Source organism: Triturus cristatus, chromosome 12 (assembly GCF_964204655.1).
Source record: "Triturus cristatus chromosome 12, aTriCri1.1, whole genome shotgun sequence".
Taxonomy (NCBI): domain Eukaryota; kingdom Metazoa; phylum Chordata; class Amphibia; order Caudata; family Salamandridae; genus Triturus; species Triturus cristatus.
The window spans coordinates 157,131,085-157,156,246 of NC_140595.1; the positions used below are offsets into that span (position 1 = coordinate 157,131,085).

At 44.3% G+C, this 25,162-nt stretch overlaps 1 protein-coding gene across 1 annotated transcript in view; it reads left to right on the top strand.

The window, feature by feature from the left end:
* The first annotated feature begins 16,547 nt into the window (after positions 1-16,547).
* The window catches only part of ITGA10 (integrin subunit alpha 10), a 307,154-nt gene continuing 298,539 nt past the window's right edge, over positions 16,548-25,162 (top strand). The window contains exon 1 of the mRNA XM_085637685.1: positions 16,548-16,677. Within this exon, the coding sequence (XP_085493811.1) occupies positions 16,566-16,677 (112 nt within the window). The 5' untranslated portion in view covers positions 16,548-16,565. The remainder of the gene's footprint in view (positions 16,678-25,162) is intronic.

Here is a 25,162-nt window from a genome sequence, read left to right on the forward strand (position 1 = left end):
TAGACGAGCTGGCTATACTGCCCCTGGGGTACTTTTACCCGCCTCCTACCCTCTTACGAACGGCCCCTAGGGAAAGAGGGTTTATTCACGGCACCCAGCCCAGATACACAATTCCAACTAGCAATCACTTTGAAATTTTTAACACTCTGGAGGACATAGACTGACTACCACACGATGTAGGATTTGTTGATGGGCAGGATGGTCAGCAGGGAGATAGAACCTTAACGAAAGTAAATATACTACAACCTCCAGCCGAGGACTTAAATCTAATATTGTCCAAGGAACTTAAAACTGTCGAAGTTAAGGTCCACCGGCCCTATTGCTGGCCTATGATTCCATCTTTGGATGAGTCAACTGTATATAGTGCAGGGGATGTGTCCCATGTTACTGGATTAGCTCCTAAAACTCAGAAGTCCCCTGAAGTACCCTCTAATGAACAGTCTGAAATATGGCAGCGGAGAAGTTATGTTCCTAGAAATACTCATGTCTCGGGGGTAGTTAGCCCATCCTCTATTAACGTGAAATTTGGATGCAGTCTTATATCATGGAACATATCTGGATTACGAACCAAGATCGGCAATCCCCAGTGGTCTGAATATATATTAAATTATGAAATTATTTGTCTACAGGAGACATGGCTGAAGGATGTAATCCACATAAATGGATACAGAACTTTTAACACTCAAGCTGTAGGGGTTTCTCATGGTAGACCTAAAGGTGGACTCTGTATATATGCATCGAACAAGTTAAATCTCATTAATATCGAGTCCCATCTTGAATCCCCTTATTATCAACTGCTAATTTTGCCTCTGACTGCCTCCTATTCTATGATACTGGTCAACTTCTATAACAACATTCCAGCTGATTGTATCTCTAAGGTGGTTAATACATTGTACAATGAACTGAGAACCATATATGAAGCAAACAGCACGGAGAGTATGCTTATTATGTGTGGGGCTTTCAATTGTGCTCTGTGTCCCACTGATGATGGCAGGGCATGTGGTTTTAACGTAGAAGAAGGTGTAAGTAATACCCACTTCTGCCACTCAAAAACAGGGGAATCTTTTAATGAACTTGTGCTTAATCTTGACTTAGTCTTTGCTAATGATCTATGTACTATCCCTGCTGTGATGCCACAGACTTTTAATGGTAGGGGTTTTGGCTCCACTATAGATTATATTTTGTTTTCAAATATTTCTGTTTCCAGACTCCTTACCTTCTCAGTGGGTTATACGCAGTTAGCGATTACTTCCCTCTATACATTACTGTCACTCTCCCTATGAGGAGACAAGTTAGAGACGATCAGGTTGCAGATGAGACCTTAGCTAATTTAAAACTTGCTAAAGCGAATGGATATACCCTTCGTTGGAATATGCTGGATCCCAAAGCAGTAACTAAACAACTACTTACTAGGTGTAGATCGGCCTTTGACACGTGCCTGGATGAATTAGCATCCCCTGAGAGCATTTTATCATCATTTCAAGAGGTAGTGGCAGCGGTAAGGGTAGTAATGTTTAAACAAGGCGGAAAAAGGTTAGCCCCCCAGCGGTGGTTTGACTCCAACTGCACTTGTGCATATTCCACCTTGAAGCATGAGTTGCATAAGAGTCCAAAGGATATTGTCAAAATCAGACAGGCCAGAAAAAACTATAAACTGACCCTTTCTGAGAGGAAAAATGCCCTCAGAAATGAAGCATGGGAGCTGCTTACCTCAGCCTCACAAATGAAAGATGGTGCCGCTTTTTGGAAAGCAGTTAGAACTCCTTTTCTGTCTTCAGCTGGGGGCCCAACAATCGAAGTGTCCATCACAGAGGGTCAATGGATTGAACATTTTTCCAGGATATATGATAGCAACCCCAACGCTCTGGCCCCCGATTGTGAACAATCCGGAGCTAATATGCAGTTACCAGATTTACACTTCTACGTTGATGAAGTAAGCTGGGCACTCTCTCGAAGTGCTGGTGGGAAGGCTTCGGGTCCTGATGGGATCCCAGTGGATCTCTATAAGTCCAATGTTACTCTGTGGACACCCATAATCACGCAAATAATTAATGCTAGTTGTGAGGTTGCCTTCCCATCAACTTGGGTGGATTCTATTATAGTGCCCATTTTTAAAAAGGGGAACCGTCAAGACCCCTCATGTATAGGCCCATCTCCTTATTAGATTCAATGGCTAAGGTGGTGGGTCGCATCATCCTGGAACGTCTCCAGCTCTGGGCAGAAGAAAATCAAATTTTATCTGATCTGATTTGATTTGATTTGACATCCAATATGGTTTCCGTGAAGGTCTGGGGACTGTGGAGCAGTGTCTAAATTTGTCTATTCTCATGGGGAAGTATATCAGGGCCAAAAAGGGAAACCTGTATTTAGTTTTTATTGACCTCACGGCCGCTTTTGATTGCGTGAGGCATTCAAAGCTCTGGGAGATTTTAGAAGCAATGGAGATTGACAAAAATATAATTTACTTTATTCGCCATCTTTATAAGGGAGCTCAAACACGTGTGCGATTTGGCCTGGGAGGAGAGTGTACTGCCTCTTTCCCTATTAGGAGGGGGGTTAGGCAGGGCTGTGTCCTAGCCCCCTTCCTTTTTAATCTTTATATTAATGGGTTAGGGCAGGCACTCCTTAAAGACGTTCAAGACTTCCCACAAATATGTAATCGCCCCATTCTGGCATTGTTATATGCGGACGATGCTGTGATTATGTCTCGCACCCAGACTGGCCTACAAAAGACCCTAAATAATTTTTTTAACTTTATGAAGGATCTGGATCTCAAAATTAATATCTCAAAAACCTTTATAATGAGATGTGGTCATGGGATTCAGAAACGTAAGGACATATTTGTGGAGGGAACTCCAATAGCTCCAACCAACAGTTTTTCATATTTAGGCATCTTCTTTAGCCATAATGACACATGGTCAAAAGCCGTTATAGCTAAAAAGCTAGCATTAATCAGAACAACATCTGCTCTTGTTAGCTTTGCAAGAAAACTGGGGCGTAAACCACCGCTGGAACTTCTGAAGATCTACAAAGCCAAATGTGTCTCAACTGTTCTCTATGGATCTGGGATTTGGGGTTTTGCTGACACTAACTTAATTCAACTAGTTGAGAACTCTTTTTTAAGATATGTTCTGTCGGCATCCACTAGTACATCCACCTATGTCTGTCATACGGAGCTGGTCTCCCGTCTATATCCGACCTCATAAAACTTGAGCCAATTCTGCTTTGGCACAGGATCTGGTCTAAGGAAGAGACTAAATTTAATAGGGACCTATTACAAGATAGTCTTAGGCTGGACGGTGCTCAAAGCATACCATGGGTTAAGTATATTCGAGATTTTACTAAAGATATGGGTAATCCCGAATATTTTACCAACCCTAGCACCATCACTTTGGTATCCAGGAAAGACCTTAAATAAAAGATCCTGACTTTCCTGGACACACTGCGACTGCCGGGGGAAATGATTAAGCCCAGTGTCCTACAGCATCAGATGGTACTTACAACTTTTAATCTGCAGCCATATTTAGTATTTGTTCCCAGTGTTTTTGATAGGTTTCTATTAATAAGATTTAGATTGGGGACAATACATAGACTAGACTCTTTCCCCAATATGAACGACTGGGCCAGGGAGTTACAACTATGTCCATGTGATCGTTTGTCAAATCAATCCTCTCTACATCTGGTTTTATTCTGTAAACTCTATAAGGAGTTAAGAAAGACTTGGATAGTCCCAATTTTACCGAACTATGGCTTGAGACAATGCCGCTCTGCGTTCATTAAGCTTCAGCTTTTAGAAAATGAGGATGTAGCTTGGACGATGTCTATGTTTTTTTTAAAAAAAACACTGCATCAAAGAAAGAGTATTGCAATCTAGGAATGAGGAGGTGGCTCATTTTAGATGTATTGTTTCTATTCTTTTTATCGTACTTGTGATTATGTGATCTAAATATACATGAAATGTACTTTTTTTATCAGCCAAAAGTGTGTATCTATTTTTAAATTCGTGATGTATTTTATCTGTGCTTTTTATGATTGTTACAATACAATCGAAATAAAGCTTTGTTTGTTTGTTTGAGTCGCTGTGGCTGGCATGAGCTCCACTGCGGTTAGCCTGGGCAGATGACTTTGTCCCAGTCCTGCATGACCAGATATCCCCAATAGCGCTTTGTGCTTTATGGAGCTATTTTCACTATATACTTCAAACTTTAGTATCGCTGGTCCTACTAATTGGATTTTTGTAGTTTTGATCTTGTTTTATTAATAAATCAGATCTATTTTTCTAACCTGGTGTGGTGTCTTTTATTGTGCTGTTTTCACTGTTTTACCATTTGAAGTGTTGCACAAATACTTTACACATTGCCTCTAAGTTAAGCCTAACTGCTCTTTGCCAAGCTACCAGAGGGTGAGCACAGGTTATTTTGAGGTTTGCTTCTGACTTACCCTGACTAGGATTGTGGTTACTGCTTGACCAGTGCACAAACCCCAGTCAACCAGGGGCCCACATTCTATCACTCATTGTTTTGCTTCTTCAGCTTCACCATTTGTCGGCTTCATTTCCTCTTATTGTCTTTGCCCCTTCCTTGGAGCATGACCAAAGCACTGCTTCCTTACTCAGGGGTTTCCTGCACAGGTCGCGTTTTCGGAAGTACTATTTTCTTTTACTTCCTCCTGTACCACTTCCCATTCTCCTAATTTGTGACTTGCCCCGATCCTCCTGCCCCCACACACTTTGTTGCTTGCCCTTTCCCTCCTGCTACGTTGCTTGCTCCATCCCTGCCGCCTGTTCTCTATTCCCTCCAGTTTGTTGCTTGTCTGGCCTCTCCCACTTTGCTGCTGGCACTGTCATTGCTTGACAGTCCCCCATTGTTGTTTTCCTCGGCCCTCTCTCCTCCCCTTCTTCCCCTCCAGAAATAAAAGCAATATGACGCATCCATTGCTGGCCACGTCATATTCCTTTTTTTCAAACTTTCAGCCACGCTGCACAGCAGCAGTGCTGCATTTTAAATGTTTTGTTTTTGCCATGCAGTACAGCAGCAAGGCTGATGTGCAACATGGCTAAAACATAAAAAAACAATAATCGTTATATTGCAAAGCACTGCTGTATCATAGCACCTTGTTTTTTAACTTTCAGCCTGGTTGCACAGCAGACAGATATCAGAATATTTACAGATAAAGTGGCATTTATTAGAGTGGCATAGAGTGACGTGGTGTACAGTGCACTAGTATGCAGTGGGATAGCATAAAGTGGAGTGTGGTAGAGTGGAGTGACAACCTGAGAATATTGTACAGTATATTCACGAACACTATAGTGGTGTAGAGTGTAGTGGTATACCTTGGAGTGGTGTATTGTTTACGGGTCTATATTAGAATATCATGTACTAAAATATTGTACAATTGGAGTGGAGTGCACTGAAGTGTGGTGTAGTGGAGTAGCTTAAACTGAAATAGCATAAACTGGAGTGGGGTATAATGGAATGCTATAGAAGTTTAGTGGTGTACAGTGGGTGTACAAAATGGAGTGTGGTACGGTGTAGTGTTGTAAAGTCAACTTGCGTTCAATGGAGTGGTATATATTGGAGTGCTGTATAGTGCAGTGGTGTGGAGTGGCATACTGTAGACTACTGTGGGGAGTGCAATACAGTACAGTGAAATAGGGTGTAGTTGAGTAGCACAAACTACATTGAGATGGAGTGAAGTACCGTAGAATTCTGTAGTGTTTACTGTAACAAAGTTGTGTTTAGTAGCGTTAACTGTTTAGATGTAGAGTGAAGTGGTATATAGTGAAGTAACGTACAGTGCAGTGCTGTCTATCTCCATCAGGTTAATTATACAAGCGTACAGTGTAGTCACGTTCAGTGAAGTGTGGTTTAATGGAGCTGTGCAGAATGCACTCTTCCAAAGCAAAATAGCATGCAGTTGATTGTGCTACTGTCCAGTGGCATATAGTGTATTTCAGTACAATGCAGTGGCGTAGAGTGTAGTAGCCGAGCCTGGAATAGCATACACTCCAGTAGTGTACCATCAAGTGGTCCCTACAGGAATAGCATGCAGTGGAATAGCTTAAATTGGAGTATGTACAGCAAAATAGCGTTGAGTTGAAAGCACTACAGTTTTGGGGCATCCAGTAAAGTGGCATACAAAAAAGTGTAATAGAATTTAGTGGTGAACAGTATAATAGCGTAGAGTATAGTGGTGTACATTGCAATGGTCTGCAGTCTAGTTGGATCGAGTAGAGTGGAGTAACTTATAGTGGATTAGCGTAGAATGAAGTGGCGTATACTGTAGTGTTGTAAAGTGGAGTAGTATGCTGTACATTTCACACAGGGCAGGGAAGTAAAGTAAACAGTTAGACAGTGGAGTTGAATAGAGTAAAATGTGCAAAAATGGAAATGTTTTTTCAGCAAAATATATACTATAATATGTCAATGTTGTGGGGGTTCCAAAAGGTGGTTACATTCAATGCATAGTGTTAAATTTATTTCAATGTGTGTATTGCGAAATCCATCATTCAGAATTAGTGAAAACTTGTCAGGATTCGATATTATGGTGTTCAGATGCTTATTTTGGGTAGTGCTGGTAAGTAGTGCAACTGTTTCAGAACTTATAATTGATTTAGAGATTGTGAGATCATTTTGTGTAGTATGTTCTCAAAATATGGGTGTATTTTGCTGTACTACCATGGTGTATAGTAATGCCAAATCATCAGCTGATTAGCTAATGACTGCCTTTACAAAAGTTGAAGGCAGACATGTTGTTTTAAGAGACACTTTTCCCATGTTCTACATTTCGCATTTAGAGATAGGTAAGTAATTGGTTTGGTATTTTTACCCTACCTATTAACACCTTACTAAAGTGGTAATAGGTTTTGCACAATATGTATACTTTTTATGTATAAATAGGGAGTTGCGTGGTAGTACAGCTGTAGCGCAAAATTATTTTTGAAGGTTACCATTGTTATTTCTAAATTTCTCTTGATTTTGTAGCCTTGCACAGTCAATGGTGTCCTATTTTAAGTAGCACTGTAATTTTTAGCAATTAACATTGTACTCTTTACCCTTTATTAAGCAGATTTAAATATGTTAGAATTGGAAAATACACTTTAGCACACTATCTTCACAAAATATAGGGGCATATTTACAAGAAAGAGATGAAGCATGTCGTTAAGCCATGAAGGCTAATAAAACGCTTTGTCACTTCAGAAATGCAGAGCTGCACCATATTTACTAGAATATGGTGCAGCACCGCATTTCTTCCTGTGCTGGTGCTAAATTTAGCTACCTAGCACCAACACAAGCACCCTTGCACCTTAGCACAAGACAAGACTGCTCTCCCTGGAAGGTTGCAAAGCTACAGCAAACTCCTTCTGCGTGCCAGGGGTGCCTATTTCGATGAGAATCAGTTTGAATCAGTTTGAAGTTGACATGTGTAGAATCGAAGCTCTGCTCCAGCCCACATACGGCTCTAGAAGAAGTTGAAGGCCTGCAGAACAGCACATTCAAAAGCCTGCCCAGACACCCACTGGTAAGGTCAAAAGAAGAAATACTGTGCCACAGCCTAACACAGAGCTATCAACGGTACAAAGCAGATGCTAAAAGCAGGGATAACCAGGTACAAGAAACAAAACATTACTCACCAGGGAAAACAGATAAAATGCCTTACAACCTCAAAATCGGATGAGATGGCTCGAGCACAAACACAGTGGTTGTGCTTGCAAAGTTGCAGGTTCCCGTTGAGACAATGGAAAGGGCTTTGGAATAGTGAAATTTTGCAGCAACTGCAAAAGAAGATATGGAGGAAGATGCAAAAGCATTTCTGAAACCATCACTGCCATTTGACACCACCAAGAAAAAGAATATTGGCGCCAGATGGACTGCGTGGATCAAGACATTTGATGATTTTATAGACGCCCTATAAGAGGCAGATGATAAAAAAAATCTTAAGTCCCTAAAGAGCCTTGCTGGTGATGGAGTAAAAGAAGTGCTGAAGAAAATATCACAAGCTGGCGACATATCATATCGTAAAGTCAAGTAAGCGCTGGAAGTTAAGTTCAAACAGATGTCGAAAGTCGACTATTAAAGGCACTGTTTCAATAAAGCATGACAGCAAGCTGATAAAACGTTGAACAAGTTTGTTGAAAGACTTGATGTGCTTATCAAACAATGCAAATTTAGTAAATGTATTGATGAAGACGCCATACATCTCCGAGTTATTGATGGCTGTCTTTCAGAATCCTTCAAAAGACGCATGTTGAGAGAGACGCTCAGCTTAGAGAAAGTACTAATGGCCACCAGGGCCGAAGAAAGAGCCCATCAACAAGCCGCTGATGTGGAAACTGGAATGGTGAAAAATAAATCAGCGTTGGCCATGAAGAGGAAGGACAAACACTGAGCAGACGCATGCAAGTCACTGTCTACAAAGAAAAATAGGTTGTGCTTCCGATGTGGGTTTTCATATCCACATGAAGACAAATGTCCAGCCATAGGCCAAACGTGCTAAGGCTGCGGAAGGAAAACCACTTCTTAGCGGTTTGCAAAGCTAAAGAGTAACTGACTGCGTCACAGCGAGAAGAGAAAATGGATGCCTGGAATTTATAGAAGCCACCCCACCCACAAAACAAAAAGGCGGCATCAGTTACAACAAGTAGAAACTAGACAAAGTCGATCATCGTCAAGTTCGTCCTACAGAGGCTTGTCAACGTCCTCATCGAGCGCCAGTGAGGAAAATAGACGTGTGTTGATGGCATCCACCAGAAAATGATGGGCACATGTATGTCTGGCTGCTTGCAAGGAAGTACCAATAACAAAAGCAAACTACCAAACGAAAGAAAAATTCATTTTAACATTGCCCCAAGATTACAACAAAGGTCAATGGTTGCCCCATAACTTTCATTATAGACAGTCGTGGGTCGATTAACATCATGCCAGTTGAGAAGCTCAAAAGCTTATCTCCTGTGCCACGTCTCTACCTGTCAAACATGAAAGTATACACGTGGGCAGCTTCTAAACCATTGCACAGTCATGGGTAATTCACAGCGACTTTGGAACATATAGCAATATCAGTGCAAGCACCCATTTGTGTTCTTCAAGGAGCTTAGTACAGTGCTTGCCTACTCAGCTTTGCCACCGCTGCTGACATGGGACTGATATCCATCAAATTAAAGCATCCACACTCAATCTGAAGTTTTGAGTCAGTTCCCGTTTTTATTTCAAGGCCTGGGCAGGCTCAAGATAATGAAAGTGTGACTTCACATCAATGAGAAAGTTTGCCCTGTTGCACAGCGGCACTGCAGAGTCCCTTTCCACCGGCAAGAAGCTGTTGAGAAAGAACAAGAAATGCTGTTGAAGCATGAGATCATTGAGCGCTCCAATGGTCCTACACCATGGGTGTCGCCCATAATGGTGGTACCAAAGAAGGACAGTGAGGGTGCAATGCCCAATTTTGTTGATATGCACCATGCCAACAAAGCAATTGAGATAAAAATACATCATGGTCCACACATAGCAGGCACGATAATGCAACTAAACGGTGCCAATATTTTCTCCCATCTTGACCTGAACAAGGGATATCATCAACTCAAGTCAGAAGAGAATTGCAGGCACATCACTAAATTTTCGACTCATGTTGGTACATTCAGGTACAAAAGGTTGAGTTTTGGAGTGTTGTCAGCTGCAGAAATATTTCAGGATGTTATACGGCAATTAATCCATCTTGTCATAAATAATTTGATTACAGTGATGACATATTGGTATTTGGAGTGACACAAAAGGAGCATGACAAGGCTTTTACACAAGTGTGCCAATTACTTGCTGATTCAGGTCTTACTCTGAAGGCAGCAAAGTGTGAGTTTCACAAGACCGAACACAAATTATTTGGACAGATATTTTCTGATGGGGGAATGACTCCTCACTCTGATAAAGTAAAAGCACTGTCAGCTACTTGAACCCCACAAGATGTCACCATGCTGCGATCCTTTCTAGGAATGGCCAGCTATTGCTCAAGTGCTCCATTAAGAGACTTGACAAAATGAAATGCCCCATTTGAATGGTCTGTTGAATGTGATTAAAGTTTCAAAGTAATGAAACATGCAATTGAGAATGTAACCAAGATAGCCTACTTTGACCCCAAACTACACACTGAGATCACAGTGGATGCGAGCCCGGTGGGGCTGGGGGCAATCCTTGCTCAATATAATGGTCATCCGAATGCTTAGAGACATATTGTTGCCTATGCCGGTCAGAGCCTGTCTGACACCAAACTTGCCTTTTCTCAGCCTGAGAAAGAGAGTCTGGTTGTAGTGTGGGCTATGAAAATGTTCATGTTTTTCTCTACAGAAAACATTTTACTATTATCACCGACCACCAAGTGCTACTCACCATCATCGGAAATCCAAAAGCCAAGATACCCCCTTGCATTGAGTGGTGGAGCCTGAGACTGCAGGAGTACGATTATGCAATTGAACACAAGCCGGGTAAACACCAGAACCCTCCTGATTATTTTTCACAAATACACTAAATCATCACAGTTCAACATAAAAGACAGCGGAGGAGTACATGAAGTTCATTGTGAAGTCCAGTTCACCAGGGGCCACATTAATCAAACAGATTATTGAAGTCACTAATGTTAACAAGAACATGTAGAACATGTATATTATCAAAGACATCATTCTGGCTCAAACCCTGAAAAGGATTGTTCGACCTCTTGCTGACGATGGAGAATTTCAAAAATTCAAAAAAGTACAGAATGAACTCTGTGACCATATAATGTGTTGTATTTGAGAGGCTCAAAAATTGTCACATCTGAGAGCCTAAAACAACAGGTCTTTGAATTAGCCCATGAAGGACATCGTGGTATTGTAGCTGCCAAAAGAGCCATAAGAGATCGAGTGTGGTCCCCGCGCTTAGAAGAGCGTGTTGAGAGGGACTTAAAGAGGGTCATTTTTGCAACTGCCTTTACCCCAAAGTGACTCAACATCCACTTACCATGTCTGACTTTCCTACAAAGGCTTGTAATTTATTTATTTGGGCTCCTAGAAAGCGGACATCTTCTTACGGTACTCATTGATGAATAGTCCAGTTTCCCATTGGTAAAGGAGTTAACATCAACAACCCATGACAAGGTCATTGAGCGGTTGGACAAAATCTTTGCAGCGTGATGTATCCCCGCCATTCTCACATCTGACAACGGTCCGCCGTTCAACAACAAAGAGTTCAAAGAGTTCCAAGTCAGAATGAATGTCAAGCATCAAAAGAGTACATCTCTGTGGCCCTGAGCAAATGGTGTTGTGGAACGCTTTATGGGTACCTCAAAAAGGTTATTTAGCAAGCACCCCTTAAGGGAATTGAAATGAAGCAGGCCTTGTGTTAAGCCCTCCGTTCTTATCGTTTAACTCCTTACTTCGCAATAGGTGAAAGCCCCTCCACCTTGCTATTTGAAAGAGCCATTGGAACCAAACTGCCACAATGGACAGGAGAGCGATTGTTAGACTTGGCATCTTTTGGCGTGTTTCCCCTGAGTTTTTGATTTCTGCCCTCCCAGTTTTGAATCTGTTTTTGCTGGTGTAGTATTTCTGCGCACTTTTCGCACTGCTGATCAGTGATAAAGTGAAAGTGCTCCTGTGGTAAAGTATGTTATGGATTAGTGTTTCCATGATTGGCTGTTTGGTTTTCTTGTCAGCCCCTAGTAAAGTGCAGAGTGTGCCAGGGCCTGGGAATAAAATGCTACGCGTGGGCCTGCAGCACGGATTGTGCCACCCACATGAGTAGCCCGGAAAAGGTACCTCAGACCTGCCATTGCAGAGTCTGCGCGCAGTTTGTAACTGTCATGTCGACTTGGCCCGTGCACACACTGGCCAATCCTTAACCTTCCCTTTTCTTACATGTCAGGCACCCCTAAGATAGGCTCAAAGTACCTCTGTGGGCAGGGTGCAGTGTATGTGAAGGATAGAAAATGCCCTGGTGTGTGTGGCATGTCCTGATAGTGAATTACAGCCCATTTCATTTTTCACTATTGCAAGGCTACCTGTTCCCCATAGAACAGAATGGGGAGTTTGTTTATAAGATCTTATAAACATAACTGGCCCTGGGAACTAGGTGGGAAAGTAAAATTTAGTATGCCTGAACTCGGAATCTAACAATGCATCTTTTAGTAAAGGTGATTTTTACATTCTGTGTGTGAAAATGCCACTTTTAGGAAGTAGGTATTTTCTTGCTCAGTCATCCTGTGTGCCTCTGCTGGAATGTGGATTGCCTGTCTGGGTTTTGGACGACAGATGGCTAGGAACCAAGGGTGGGTCCCGATAGTCTAGGTAGGTCAGAAAAGGGCCGAATAGACCTGGGCTGCGATGGGGGAAGAGGGAGGAGATTTCCTTGCACCTCAAAGGGCCTGGTCTGCTTCTGACAATGCCGTCTCCACCCCCTGCCTGGAAATCACACCAGAGAAGTCAGAACTGGTTCTAGCTGGGCACAGACACCCTCTGCCTAGAGGATCAAAGGATTTTTGGATAGAAATACTCGCGCCCAGACCCCTGAACTTTAGAACTCTTTTGGATCAAGAAGACTGCCAAGAAGAAGGGCTGGAGAAGCTGTGAGGAGGGGCTACCACTTTGCTGTGTTGGCCTACAGTGGCTGCTTCTGTCTTGGGCAGTGAAAGGACTGGACTGAACTTTCTGCAATCTACTTTTGTTAGTTTCTCCAAGGGCTTGAGGTAGAACTTGCCCCCTGTTCAAGAAGTCTCAGGAACAGCAAAGACTTCAAGCTCTTCTGCCCTCAGCACTGGAGACTGTGTGTTTTGTGCTGCGACCGAAGAAAAGCAACTCAACAACATCTACGAAGCCGCTGCCAACTCCGTGTCCTGAAGGCACCACAGAGGGCATCGCTGCAACGCTGCACCGCGACCCTGGTCTCACCGACGATGCCTGCTGATGCCGCTATCGAACCGCTGCTCACGCCGTGACCTGTGGGTACCGCACTCTGCACCACCTCGCTTCACGCCGAAGCCTGGGCACCGCAGAGAGCACTGCCGCAACACCGCACCGCGACCCTGGTCTCACCAACGACGCCTGCTGATGCCGCCACCGAGCCATTGCTCGCATCACAAACTGTGGGCACCGCACTCCGCACCGCCTTGCTTCACAACGACGCCTTGGTCTCCCCGATGCCGCCGCTCCACGTCTAAATCAACGCCGCTGCTTGTACCGTGGTTCGAGGGCACTGTCCGTAAAGTTACACGACGCACCACCCTCATCCCGCACCGCAGCCTTGGCCTACCAATGCCGACACCATCGACTCTCGTTCGCCAGCTGACGACAGCGCTTCAGCAACGACGCTGCTTGCACCGTGACCTGCTAACACCGTGACGAGCACCGCCTTCACCTCACACTGCGACACTGGTCTCACCGACGACGCCACGGCGCTGCCACTGAGCCGCTGCTCGCACCACAACAAGAGGGCACCGCACGCCACACCGCTGCACTTCGCAGCGCAGCACCCGACGCCTGCCGACGCCAGCGCTCCTGATTCCAACAGAAAGGAGCTCGACCTGCAACACAAGTGACTTCAAGGGCCACTGCGCCCTGCATCTCCAACAGGTACTGTTTGCGGGTCTCCCAGACACTATAGTTGATCCGCGACGCCGCGACCAACCTGAACTGTTTGGATTTGTTTGCTCACGACGCCGTGATAGCCCCGGGCGGAGCTATAGGCATCAAGGAACTGTTTTTAAAGCGTATTTTGATAAGTGTAGATTTTTAAGTACTGTATTGTGGATTCTTATCGTTTTTGGTCTTGTATATAAAAATATTGGATATTTTTTCTAAACTGGTGTGGTGTCTTTTTGTAGTGCTTACACTGCATTACGGTTGATTATGTGCAAATGCTTTACACACTACCACTAAGATAAGCCTTATTGCTCGTGCCAAGCTACCAAGGGGGTAAGCAGGGGTTATTTTAGGAGTGTAACTCCCTTATCCTGACTAGGAAGAAGGGTCCCTATTTGGACAAAGGTGCAAGCCCTTGCCAACTAGAGACCTCCATTTCTAACAGCGATCCTTGAGTGCAGACAAGATTTGTGTCACCGACACTTCTCGAAACTGCAAGATGAAGACATACACCGATCAGCATCGCAGAGGCCGAGAGACAGTCTTCAATGAAGGCGACTTAGCCCTGGTTAGGCAGAAGCGAAAGCGAAAAACAGGCTCTTGTTTTGCTGTCAATCCTCTGAGGGTTGTGACGTGCACAGGACGCATGGTAACTGCATATCAACCCGGCCAGTCCATCACATGGGACTAGTCACATTTCAAACTCCTACCCTTCTGATCGTCATCTCCTACATCTATTCTGATGAGGCTGTCTCGCCTGACAGTCCAGATCAAGCATCGGAACCTGAACCATGGATGTTTGAACAGAGTGCATCTCAACCACTTCCCATCACTCGATCTGGTCGACTAGTGCAAGTGCCTCAACGACTCATAGAAGAAACTTAATATAACTGTTGTTTGACATTTTTATTTAACAAAGGGGGGGATATTGTGTCATGAGACTCTGTGTACTAGGACCCTTGCGGTTCTGGGTGGACTCAGTAGAGGAAGTATGTAACTGGTTGGGCAGTGTTAAGGTGTGCTCATTAATGGTTATGATGTAATCAGAGAACAGAATGAGATTGTATGCGGAGGAATAAAGACGTACAATCCAGAGCTCTGTGTTTGGTGAATTGATTTGCATGTTTCCAGGCTGGAGAGGACGCTACAGATCGGTCCTTACAAGATGGAGGCCCTGTTACCTCTCGGGCTCAAGACAGGAAAGAGTGGAAGCAATGTAGCTAAGAATAGAATCTCTTAGCTCTGTCACCTGCCCGATTGCTTCGATTGATCATGGAAAATTCACAAAAGTTGGTCTCTCAACTCAAGCTCCCATCAGTGGGCGAACAGAATTAACTTTCAGATTGTTTACGTTTTTTTGCATGAAGCTAGCATCAAAGTAGAAATGTTATTCTTGCAATATGTTACATAGTAGGAAATAATAGTAGGCTAGGTGCCTGTGTGATGACTGAGAGGGAAGAAAAGAGAAATATTCTGACTCAGACCAAATTACAACCTCATTACGAGTCAGTAGGAACAGTATACCATAGGCACGGTCACTGTAATTATGCGATTCTGCAGCGTTTTCCGCATAATTATGATTTTGTCGCATTTGACACATAATTCATCATCTGCTGCATATCGGCAGATTTTACCCAAAAAGCATTTTGTTTTTAGCTCAGCCAGAATATAAGTTACTAAAAACATGGCGGCCCTTGGTTCTGCGCAATGGGTGGCCCTTTCCAAAAGATGATTGGCCATTTTTCTGTTGCCTATTGCTGAATTTGGCGGTACAAAAGGAAAGGCATGGTTTGGCAATTCGGGCTGGACTGTTCCCATGAGGCACAGGGTCAGACTGATTTGCATATGGCCATGTCTGAACTGGGGTGGCAGAGTGGGCTAAAGAACGGTGATGGATCAAACCCAGATCTGTTGACTGGGTGTGAGTGTTTGATTGGTTCTGATGCTCCGTCCATCACCACCCCCTTTTGTATTGCTGATTTTGGGCATTAAACTGGCGCCAATAAGGTGAAATCTTTTCCCGACAATGTCACCATGTGTAAAAATGTCAAATTCATAAAGTTATACAATCGCGAAATGTGACGCATTATGCACATAATTTGCCTTTTCTTGCCACACGATTTAGTCAACCCTGCCCCATAATTTGGTTCTGCCTTCCGCATATATCCAGTGCCCTGCCATAGGTAAACTGCTCTGCCTTATTCTGTGTAGAGCAAAGTTTCGACACCCAAAATCACCGGTTTCGGGAATATTGTGACTGATAATAGTCAGGGGCCTGTCCACAACCACAGGTCCAATTCCATTTTCCACCTGCTCAGAGCAGCACATAATGAGGGTGGGGTTGGCTTGAATGCCATTGGTGGATTCATATTGTAGAACTGTAATGCACATGTAAACAAATTTAAAAATAGAAATAAAAAATCTCTTGCGCCTCAACATTTGTACTTTCTTGTGGTTTGTTTAGTCTCATGCACTGTATTGTAAAAGGCCTGAATTAAACCAAAAGAAAGTTTATAAATCGCTGGAAAAGATATATCGCTGCTTTAAAGCGCATGGAGCGGAACCGTTTTTCCAGCAAGGCGCTTGAGCTCTCACCTTTGAAAGCACGGAATATTCTAGGCCTGTAAATGTGCAGAAGATATCAAGTGGAAGAATCCCGTGGGCTGAGACCCAGAGGAGTGAACCGAGAGTAAGCGTAAAATCAGATGAAAAGGCCACCAAGTGCTGAAAGAGGCGCACACGGGGATGATTGAACACACATGATTGCTCCCCTCAACTTTTTAAAGCAACCGGTCAGTAATTTGTGTGTGTATATGCGTGCATGCGAGCAACATCCCTGCCCAGTTGGTTTTTGCCACAAAAAACAGGACTTATTTTTAGTAGCCAATCCAAACTTCCCTCAAATATGAAAAAAAAGTGGCTGGCTCTGCGGAGCAGGGGAGACAGAGTGGCCTTTGAGGCAGAGCGAGCCATGCCCTGCGCGGTTCCAGAAGGGCTCCTGGGTCCACTCCCTGCCGCAGCCAGCACCATGGAGACAGACAGAGCCCTGCGCGTGCTGTCGCTTCTGCTCCTGCTCTTGACAGGTAAGGGCCTCTCCTCTCTTCGGCGAGTCACATTTAAAGGGAGCAGAGACGGTTCACGTCACCAGGATGGATGCCCCCTAGAACAAGGGGGAGAGAGGGGCCGTTATTGGTGCCAAAGGGGGTCTAACCAGCCGTTGATGCCCTGGGGGAGGGAGTGTTTGGACCGCAGGTGAGTTGCAAAGCGTGGCCTATTCTGTCAGTGGGGTAGTAAGGTCAGGTGGTACCCTGTGTGGAAAAGTTCTTGTCACCCCCGGCTTGACAAAATGGAAAAAATATGTGTTTAAAACACATATTTTTGCCACCCCCTCAGTGATTTCTTGTCACCCCCCAGCTTGACAAAATAGCAAAGTGATGACACCCGGGGCGGCCCGCACCCACCGCACCCCACTTCCTATGCCACTGTATTCTGTGCCTCTGCTTGCAGGTGGGAGGAACTGGGACTCACTTTTGGGGACCGCCGGACCGGCAGTTACTTCTTCCCATCAGACTTTGACCTAGAGCAAGAGAGAGAAAGGCAGAAAAGGGAGAAAGGAGGAGGAAAAGGGAGATTAAAAAAACAGGAACAAGGGGATGAAGCAGGGAGGAAAAAGAACCTGAAAGATTGAGACAAAGAGACAGGAAGTGTAGGGTGGTGGGAGAAAGTGGTCTGAGGTGGAATCAAAACTAGGCAGTCTTGGCATTCGGCAACCCAGACCTCAGCAGTACCGGGGCGCTCTCCAAAAACACCTTCAGGCCATTACTTATTTTTATTTATGTTTTTTTTTGGGGGGGGGAATTGAGCACTTGTGTAAAGGAATAAACGTCACCCCACTGTTTGTTTGAAAGTTGCATTGTCTTAAAAAACTTTTTTCTAACTGTTGCCTAGAGGAATTTAAAGCTTCTCTGGAGGTGCGCTCTTTTCCTTAGGGATAAAGTGGCTATTTATTTTTATTTATGAGAGGTTGCACGAGGTGGTGTTACAGGCGTCTAGAGAGTTTTTGCGTGGCATGGGTAAGTGAGATGATGGGTTTTCTAGCGGGGGGGGCATTATATGAAATTAACTTAACGTGTAGTTGTAGAGCACACATTCACTCATGAGGAGTCGGTTTGCACTACAGATATATAACATGTTTTTGTTACCCAACTGAATGGTACTCATGTCATCAACCTCAGAAGCATGAAAGGCTGAGTGCACCCATCAAGAATGGAGCCCATGGCCGTGAGGTCACACTCAGACTTAAAGGTGGTCCCTCCCAGTGTCTCGGTCTCTACTGCCCATGATCTATTTGCTCCCATCTCTGCAGTGCGCCTTTCATACACTGTAGAAACGTCACATCCCTACAATTTTATTATGAAATATCTTACACAGGCTATGGGGAAGAGGGCACTTGTAATAACCTAATGCATTCTGGGTATTCATGTTGGGTTGCTTCCAGTGAATTGATAACCCTAGGACATCTGATACCAGTGGTTTGTGGGTTACATGTCCGGGACTGGAGACAGTGTTTGTGATGACATGGAGTGAGGTGGTCTGTGCATTAATAGCACCAGTTGCCAGCCAGTCCTATATGTTCCCGGGTGGACTTAATTCCTATGCATTGAGGCTCCCTGTGTTGGGTCTGCCTTTATTCTTCGGTAGGAACATACGTCCAGTGTTATTTCTATAGTGGCACATTGCGGCATATGTTATTGTATGTTTTACCCAATTTAATGCTGTTGGAAAGTTATGGAACCAAGCACTCTTGGTGCAGCTCGGGCAGTGGCAATAGATGTCGCTGCACACTGACCTGCCCTGGTGGCGAATCCTTTTTGAAAGCCAGATCCAGACCGGGCTTTCAGAGATATCGGTGACTTCATGTATGATGCCCGCTCAGGGGGTGATAATGATTGCCCTGTGTCTAATTCTTAGAAATATCATAAAATATAAAATATAAAAAATAAGTTTTCAAAAATTATTGGATGCAATAATGATCACTTATTCGCAGTGTTTTTTGGGGGAACTAACATGAACATTTACTGAACCAAAATGCTGGTTTCTCTGTAAATTCCAGGCCTATTCCACTTGTTCAATTCTGGTGTGTTTGACCTGCTAAAATGTAACTAAATGTGCACGTTGTCCCACACCTGCTAATTATAATTGCGTACTCTGTGCAAAGAGATGTTTGCACAAGGACCACAATTTAATACGCCACCTGCAGACAGGCCCTTAGAGACTGTAATGTAAACGTATGCCTTGTGGGTACTCTGAAAATCTGGCATTGAGCTGGCCTCCTTGGACCAAAGCTGGACACCTCTTCTCTCGCGAGAACCGCCATGTTTGAGAGGTTTGCTGAGCTTCCATTTACCTTCAATATTAGATGGGCACAAGCGGTGCCATTGGCGGATTTAGTGGCCTGTAGGCACCTGCAAGGAACAGCACCCAGAGACCAGTTGTTTGCCAACACTAGAATGAACATCCCCCTGAGCCACTCATGAATATTAACACTGTTACATTATGACTAGGCCTAGGTGACATTTCAATTCCACCAGTGTAATTGTGCCCTCCGCTTGCTATTGTGTTAAACATTTTAGTTTCCCCAATGATTTACATTCTACTTATTTTTCCCCTTCCCCTCTTTTTCAAAAGTAAGACAATTACAGAACCCCAAAAAGCGATCTAGAAGGGACTATTGAAAATCAAAACTAGAAAATAAATAGTTTCAATGAGAACGTAACCTATAACCTTTGACCAATATCGAGTATGGAAGCTTGACTTGAGTAACCGCGACAAATTGATTATGTAAACAAGTCCCTGGTTATTTAAAAATGTATGACTATTGCTGTGTATTGATCATGTAGGGGATACCCATGCCTATGTTGTACTTTCCTTTCCAAAATTTCCTAATAAAAATTATTTGAAATCAAAAATTACGACATTACTCCACATCATGGAATGACATTACGTTGAAGTGTTGGATACATTCAGACAGACGGATGCAAGCACCTGTTGTCTGCAGCAGCTTTGTGTTGTGCTTTTTTGTAAAAATTGTATCTTAGCATCAAAAACTGACAAGCGGACACATTTTGCGCTGAAATATAGCGCAATTGACAGATTTGCTTTTCTCAAATGATGCGTTCTTTTAGGTATGGAAGCAAATGAAGCGGGTTTTGCAAACCTCTAAAGATGTCCACGTCCAATAAGATTCCAGTTCTGATCTTCCCAAATAGGATTACCAAGAATAATCACTCCTTACAGCCCCCCCCCCAAACTAAAGCAAATCCACTCTTGCTCCTTCTGTCACTCTTTCATGGCCGAGTGTTAATTTACATCCTGTAATTGACAGAACGAGGTACGCAACATGCCCAATCTAAAATTGATACGCTGTGAGGAAAAATAATATGTGGTCATGTTGCAGGCCATCCTACTGCAGAGAGCTGTCACAGTGCGTGTTTGTGTTAGTGTGGACACCTGACATTGGCTTGTCTGACTGGGACTCCAAAGGTCTGAAGATGTGAATCGCTATCTCATCAATTTCCCCAGACACTCGGTCGGACCTACTGGGATGGGCTTCCATGAGCTACTTCCGGGGAACTGGCGAGCTGCCAGTAGCTCCCGACCTACTTGTTCAATTTCAATTTCTTTTTATTGTTTGATTAATTAAAATCTTACAATATAGTAACAATAATTCCTATATAATAAATATATTATAATAAAACTTACATTTATTAAACTGATCAATGTTATCTTTATAGTTAAATATAACAGCACTTAGTAGTTCAGATTTCAAAATACAACTTTTCCTATTATGTACATCCTATATTACATCTCACATTGATCTCAAATTAATCTTGTAATTCTACTTCCCTTCTTACTATTATTACATTTACAAAAGCTGAGGTCCATAATGTGACATCTCAAATTGACCATACTGGTCTAATGCCCTTTTTGCTATTGATAAAAACTTTTAAAAAGCTGAATTCAGTGCTATGACCTCTGCATGAAGGCATCTTATCAATGCTTGTTTAAAGGTCCGTATTCCATGGGAGTTGAAATGCCACTTAAGTTGAGTTTTGGGCACATACACAGCAAATGAATAATGTTCTCTTCTCCTGAGCTACTTGTTGGAGACCCCTGCACTAGACTTAACAAATACCCTTATCATAGAAAAAATACAAATGAACAATACAGAACAAACAGGTTTTTTTGCATTAGTTACCAAACAGCTGCAAACAGAGAATATTTTTTTACATGTGCGTGATTTGAAGGGGGGGGGGGAGACATTCCAGCCTCACGACAAACCGTGAAGTAAAGCAGGTGGGCCAGCATAGCCCACGGTCCAGGATTTAAGCATTGATTTCAGAAGAGGCATTTACATACAATGAAGCCACATGTAATTCGTTTACATAGATAGTGGTTGTCCTGAAAATCTGACATGGATGCAGCTCTCCTGGACCTACAATAGACACTGTAGATGTGAAGGTTTCTAACCATCACACTAACAAAACTCCTCAGAAGATGGTAAGACTGTTTTGCATCCAAGCAACAGGTTTCAGAGAAGAGGTGGATTAAGAGACCCTCTAAACAAGGGCTAATCATCAAATCTACAACTCAGGGGAAACGGTCAGAACAACACGGGCTGAGCCATGCATGTACGACCAATGCAAGCATAACCACGCTTGCCTTATCCACGCATATGCCTTAAGAAGGCATATGCGTGGTTAAGGCACTGTGCAGTCTTGTTGCCGTGCGGATGGGTGGAAGAGGGAGAAAGAAAGAGGAAGGATCTTCAGGAATCGGAAAAGGACGTGGTGAGGTAAGTAGGGCAGAATCTGGGTCTTGTGGGGTAGTTTTTTGGGGTGGGGTATGTTTTAGGACTCAGGAGGGGGTTGGGGTTGTTTTTAGGGTAGGGAGCAGGTTTACGGTTCAGGGCAGGGGAGACTGGGGTAGTTAGCAGCTGTAGGGGGCAGTTTGTAGGGATCAGGTTGTGGGCCTCGGTCGGGGTAGTTTTTAGGGTGGATGGGTAGTTTTTAGGGTGGTCCAGTTTTTAGGGCTAAGGGTGGGATGGGGGGAAAGGACAGTTTACAGGGCAGTTTTACGCCTTATGGTGGGAGGGGCAGGGTCAAGGTAGTTCAGGGATGTAGGTGATGTTTTTAGGGCTCAAGGCGGGGAGGCTGGGGTTGGAGTCATTTTTGGGACATCGGGTTAATTTTTAGGGCTCATGGCAGGGGAAAAGGGACAGTTCAGAGGGCAGGGGGCAGTTGGAGACCTCAGTGCGGGGGCGGGGTAGTTTAGGGATGTAGGTGACAGATTTTAGGGCTCAGGTCTGAGGGGCCTGGGGTCAAGGTAGTTTTTGGGTTGAGGGTTTAAGTTTTAGGGAAAAGGGACAGTTTACAGGGAAGGGGTATGATATTTAGCATGCATGTCCCTTTACCCATCATGTCTTTACCACAAAATTGCGTGTAAAGGCATGCGTGGTAAAGGCACACGTGGTAAAGGCATGCGTGGTAAAGGCATGCGTGGTAAAGGCATGCGTGGTAAAGACGCGGTTGTGGTAGAGACCACATGGTACAGGCATGCGTTGTACCATCATACAACCACAACTCAGATATCATTAGAACATTGGGCCCAGTTCACAAAGATTTTACTGCAAATAAATGTGACTTACTCTTGTCGTACTCTTGACTTACTCCTGAAATACAGGAATTATGCAGGAGTTCCTCCAGAGCAAATCACAGCAAAATCTTTCTGCTCCGGCACATTATTTTCTTGACTGTGATAGCGCGTTTTTTGGTGAACGCGCCCCATGACCTCCTTCTCCATGGATTACCTCACTACCACCCTTCAACAGTGTCCCTCTTCTCCATAGACCCTGTCTTACACCCATATCATTTGTTTCATAGCGCTACTCATACCAGTGTATGCTGTCAGAGAACTGTACATCCAACACACATTATACCGTGACAATAAATCATAATACTTGTGTTAATCAGTCTATAGGAAATGTCAAATAATACAATGAGGATTACCAGGTGTAGGAATCACATCGTCCATACCAATAGGCAGTGTATTTTAAGAGTGTTTGGTCTGGAGAAGGTCAAACTCAGGGTTTAAAATGTACCACAGTGGTTGGGGTTGGCTTTACTAACAAGAATGTATTTCTACCCAAACTGACTTTTTTTAGCAACCACAGAATAATGAAAGACTGGGGAAAAACATAATGTTCTAACCTATACCATGCAGTGTGCATGCAGCTCTTTGATGACAGTTCATAGGTCACTGTGCTATTTTAGGATTGTAACTTATGAATTGCGAGTACCAAAAGGATCTCTGTGACAAAAGCAGTAACCGGCTGAGATATCTAGATAAAAAACTGTTCTGTGATCTGCATGATATACATTCTTTGCAGCAGGTATGTTAAACACTCTGAACCACTTTTTGATGAAAACTGCCACTAGACAAAACTCGATCTCTCTTCAACAAGAACATTAATCAGCAGAGTTATCTTGACATTTTTATTGCTGCCTGAAAACTGCTGGACACACAAAGAACTCTGTAGCAAATGTTTTTAAACCCATAGGTTATTGCTAAACATAGCGCCCCCAGTGCTCAGCGCCAGGTGCGGCTGCATTTGTCACTCCGCCGTAAAACAGACCATGGGTTTTAACCCCATTCCCCAATGCTTTTGCCATCATCTGGAAATGTCCACCATCTCCAAGATGAAAAAGAACCATCCAATCAAAATAGAACCATAGCAACTACAGCACCGAAATGACCCTACTTGCCAACACAGACGACAGCTGCACACTCCTTGACCAAAGACACACTGCTGTCCTGATCCTGTTTGATCTCTCTGCAGCCTTCGACACCGTCTCCCACCACACTCTCCCCACCAGACTCCACAACGCCGGCATACAGGGGACCGCCCTCGACTGGCTCCACTCCTTCCTCACCGGCAGAACTCAAAGAATCAAACTTCCTCCCTTTCTCTCTGAACTCACAGGGATCAGCTGTGGAGTACCCCAAGGATCATCGCTCAGCCCCACGCTTTTCAACATCTACATGGCCCCCCTCGCTGCCATCGTCAGACAGCATGGACTCCGCATAGTATCCTACGCCGACAACACCCAGCTCATCCTCTCCCTCACCAAGGACCCCCTCACCACCAGACTCAGCTTCCAGGAAGGAATGAAGGACGTCGCAACTTAGATGAGCAGCAGCTGCCTGAAGCTCAACTCGGAGAAGACAATTCCTCGTCCTCAGACCCTCACCCTCTGCATGGGACAGCACCGGGTGGCCCACCACCCTCAGCAGCCCTCCCACTCCCACAGACCACGCCTGGAACCTCAGCATCATACTCGACTCCTCCCTCTCCATGACCCTACAGATTAACGCCATCGCCTCCATCTGCTTCAACACCCTCTAAGTCCTTCACAAGACCTTTAAATGGATCCCCCTGAATTAAGAAAGAACGTCACCCATGCTCTCATAACCAGCAGACTGGACTATGGAAACACCGTCTATGCCCTTCAACATCCTCCGTGTCCTTTGCAAGACCTTTAAATGGATCCCCCTGAATCAAGAAAGGCCGTCACCCATGCTCTCATAACCAGCAGACTGGACTATGGAAATGCCCTCTACGCCCTTCAACACCCTCCGTGTCCTTTGCAAGACCTTTAAATGGATCCCCCTGAATCAAGAAAGGCTGTCACCCATGCTCTCATAACCAGCAGACTGGACTATGGAAACGCCCTCTACGCCCTTCAACACCCTCCGTGTCCTTTGCAAGACCTTTAAATGGATCCCCCCGAATCAAGAAAGGCCGTCACCCATGCTCTCATAATCAGCAGACTGGACTATGGAAACACCCTCTATGCCGGGATCAATAAATCTCTGTTCCACAAACTCCAGCTATACAGAACACCGCAGCCAGACTCATCCTCGGCGTACCCCGATACGAACACATCACCCCACACCTGCAAGACCACCACTGGCTCCCCGTCGAGAAAAGAGTAACCTTCAAGACACTCACCCACGCCTACAAATGCCTTCACAACATTGGTCCCCAATATCTCAACGAAAGAATAGCTTTCCACGTACCCAAGTGAAACCTCCGATCCGTCGCCCTCGCAGAAACCCTGCGCATCCGTAGAGCCAGAAGAGGTGGAACAGCCTTGTCCTACGTCGCAGCAAAGACCTGGAACGAGCTCCCCATCAACATCAGACACGCACCCACTCTGCACATCTTCAGGAATACCCTCAAGGCCTGGCTCTTCAACTGACCGGAGCTGTTTCCCCACCCACCCCTGCCCCCCAAGCGCCTTGAGACCCTCACAATTTACAGAAATAAAAATTAGTATTTTTTTATTTTTTATTTTTTTCTTCTGTTCTTTTTTTTTATTGGTTTCGCCCACCTGATGGTTTTAAATTTGCGCCAGAGAGACTAGTACAGAATAGGAGGAGATATGAATAATCCACTGGTGCATACACCTCTGCCCTAATATCCCAGTACTGAAAAGTTATTCCACC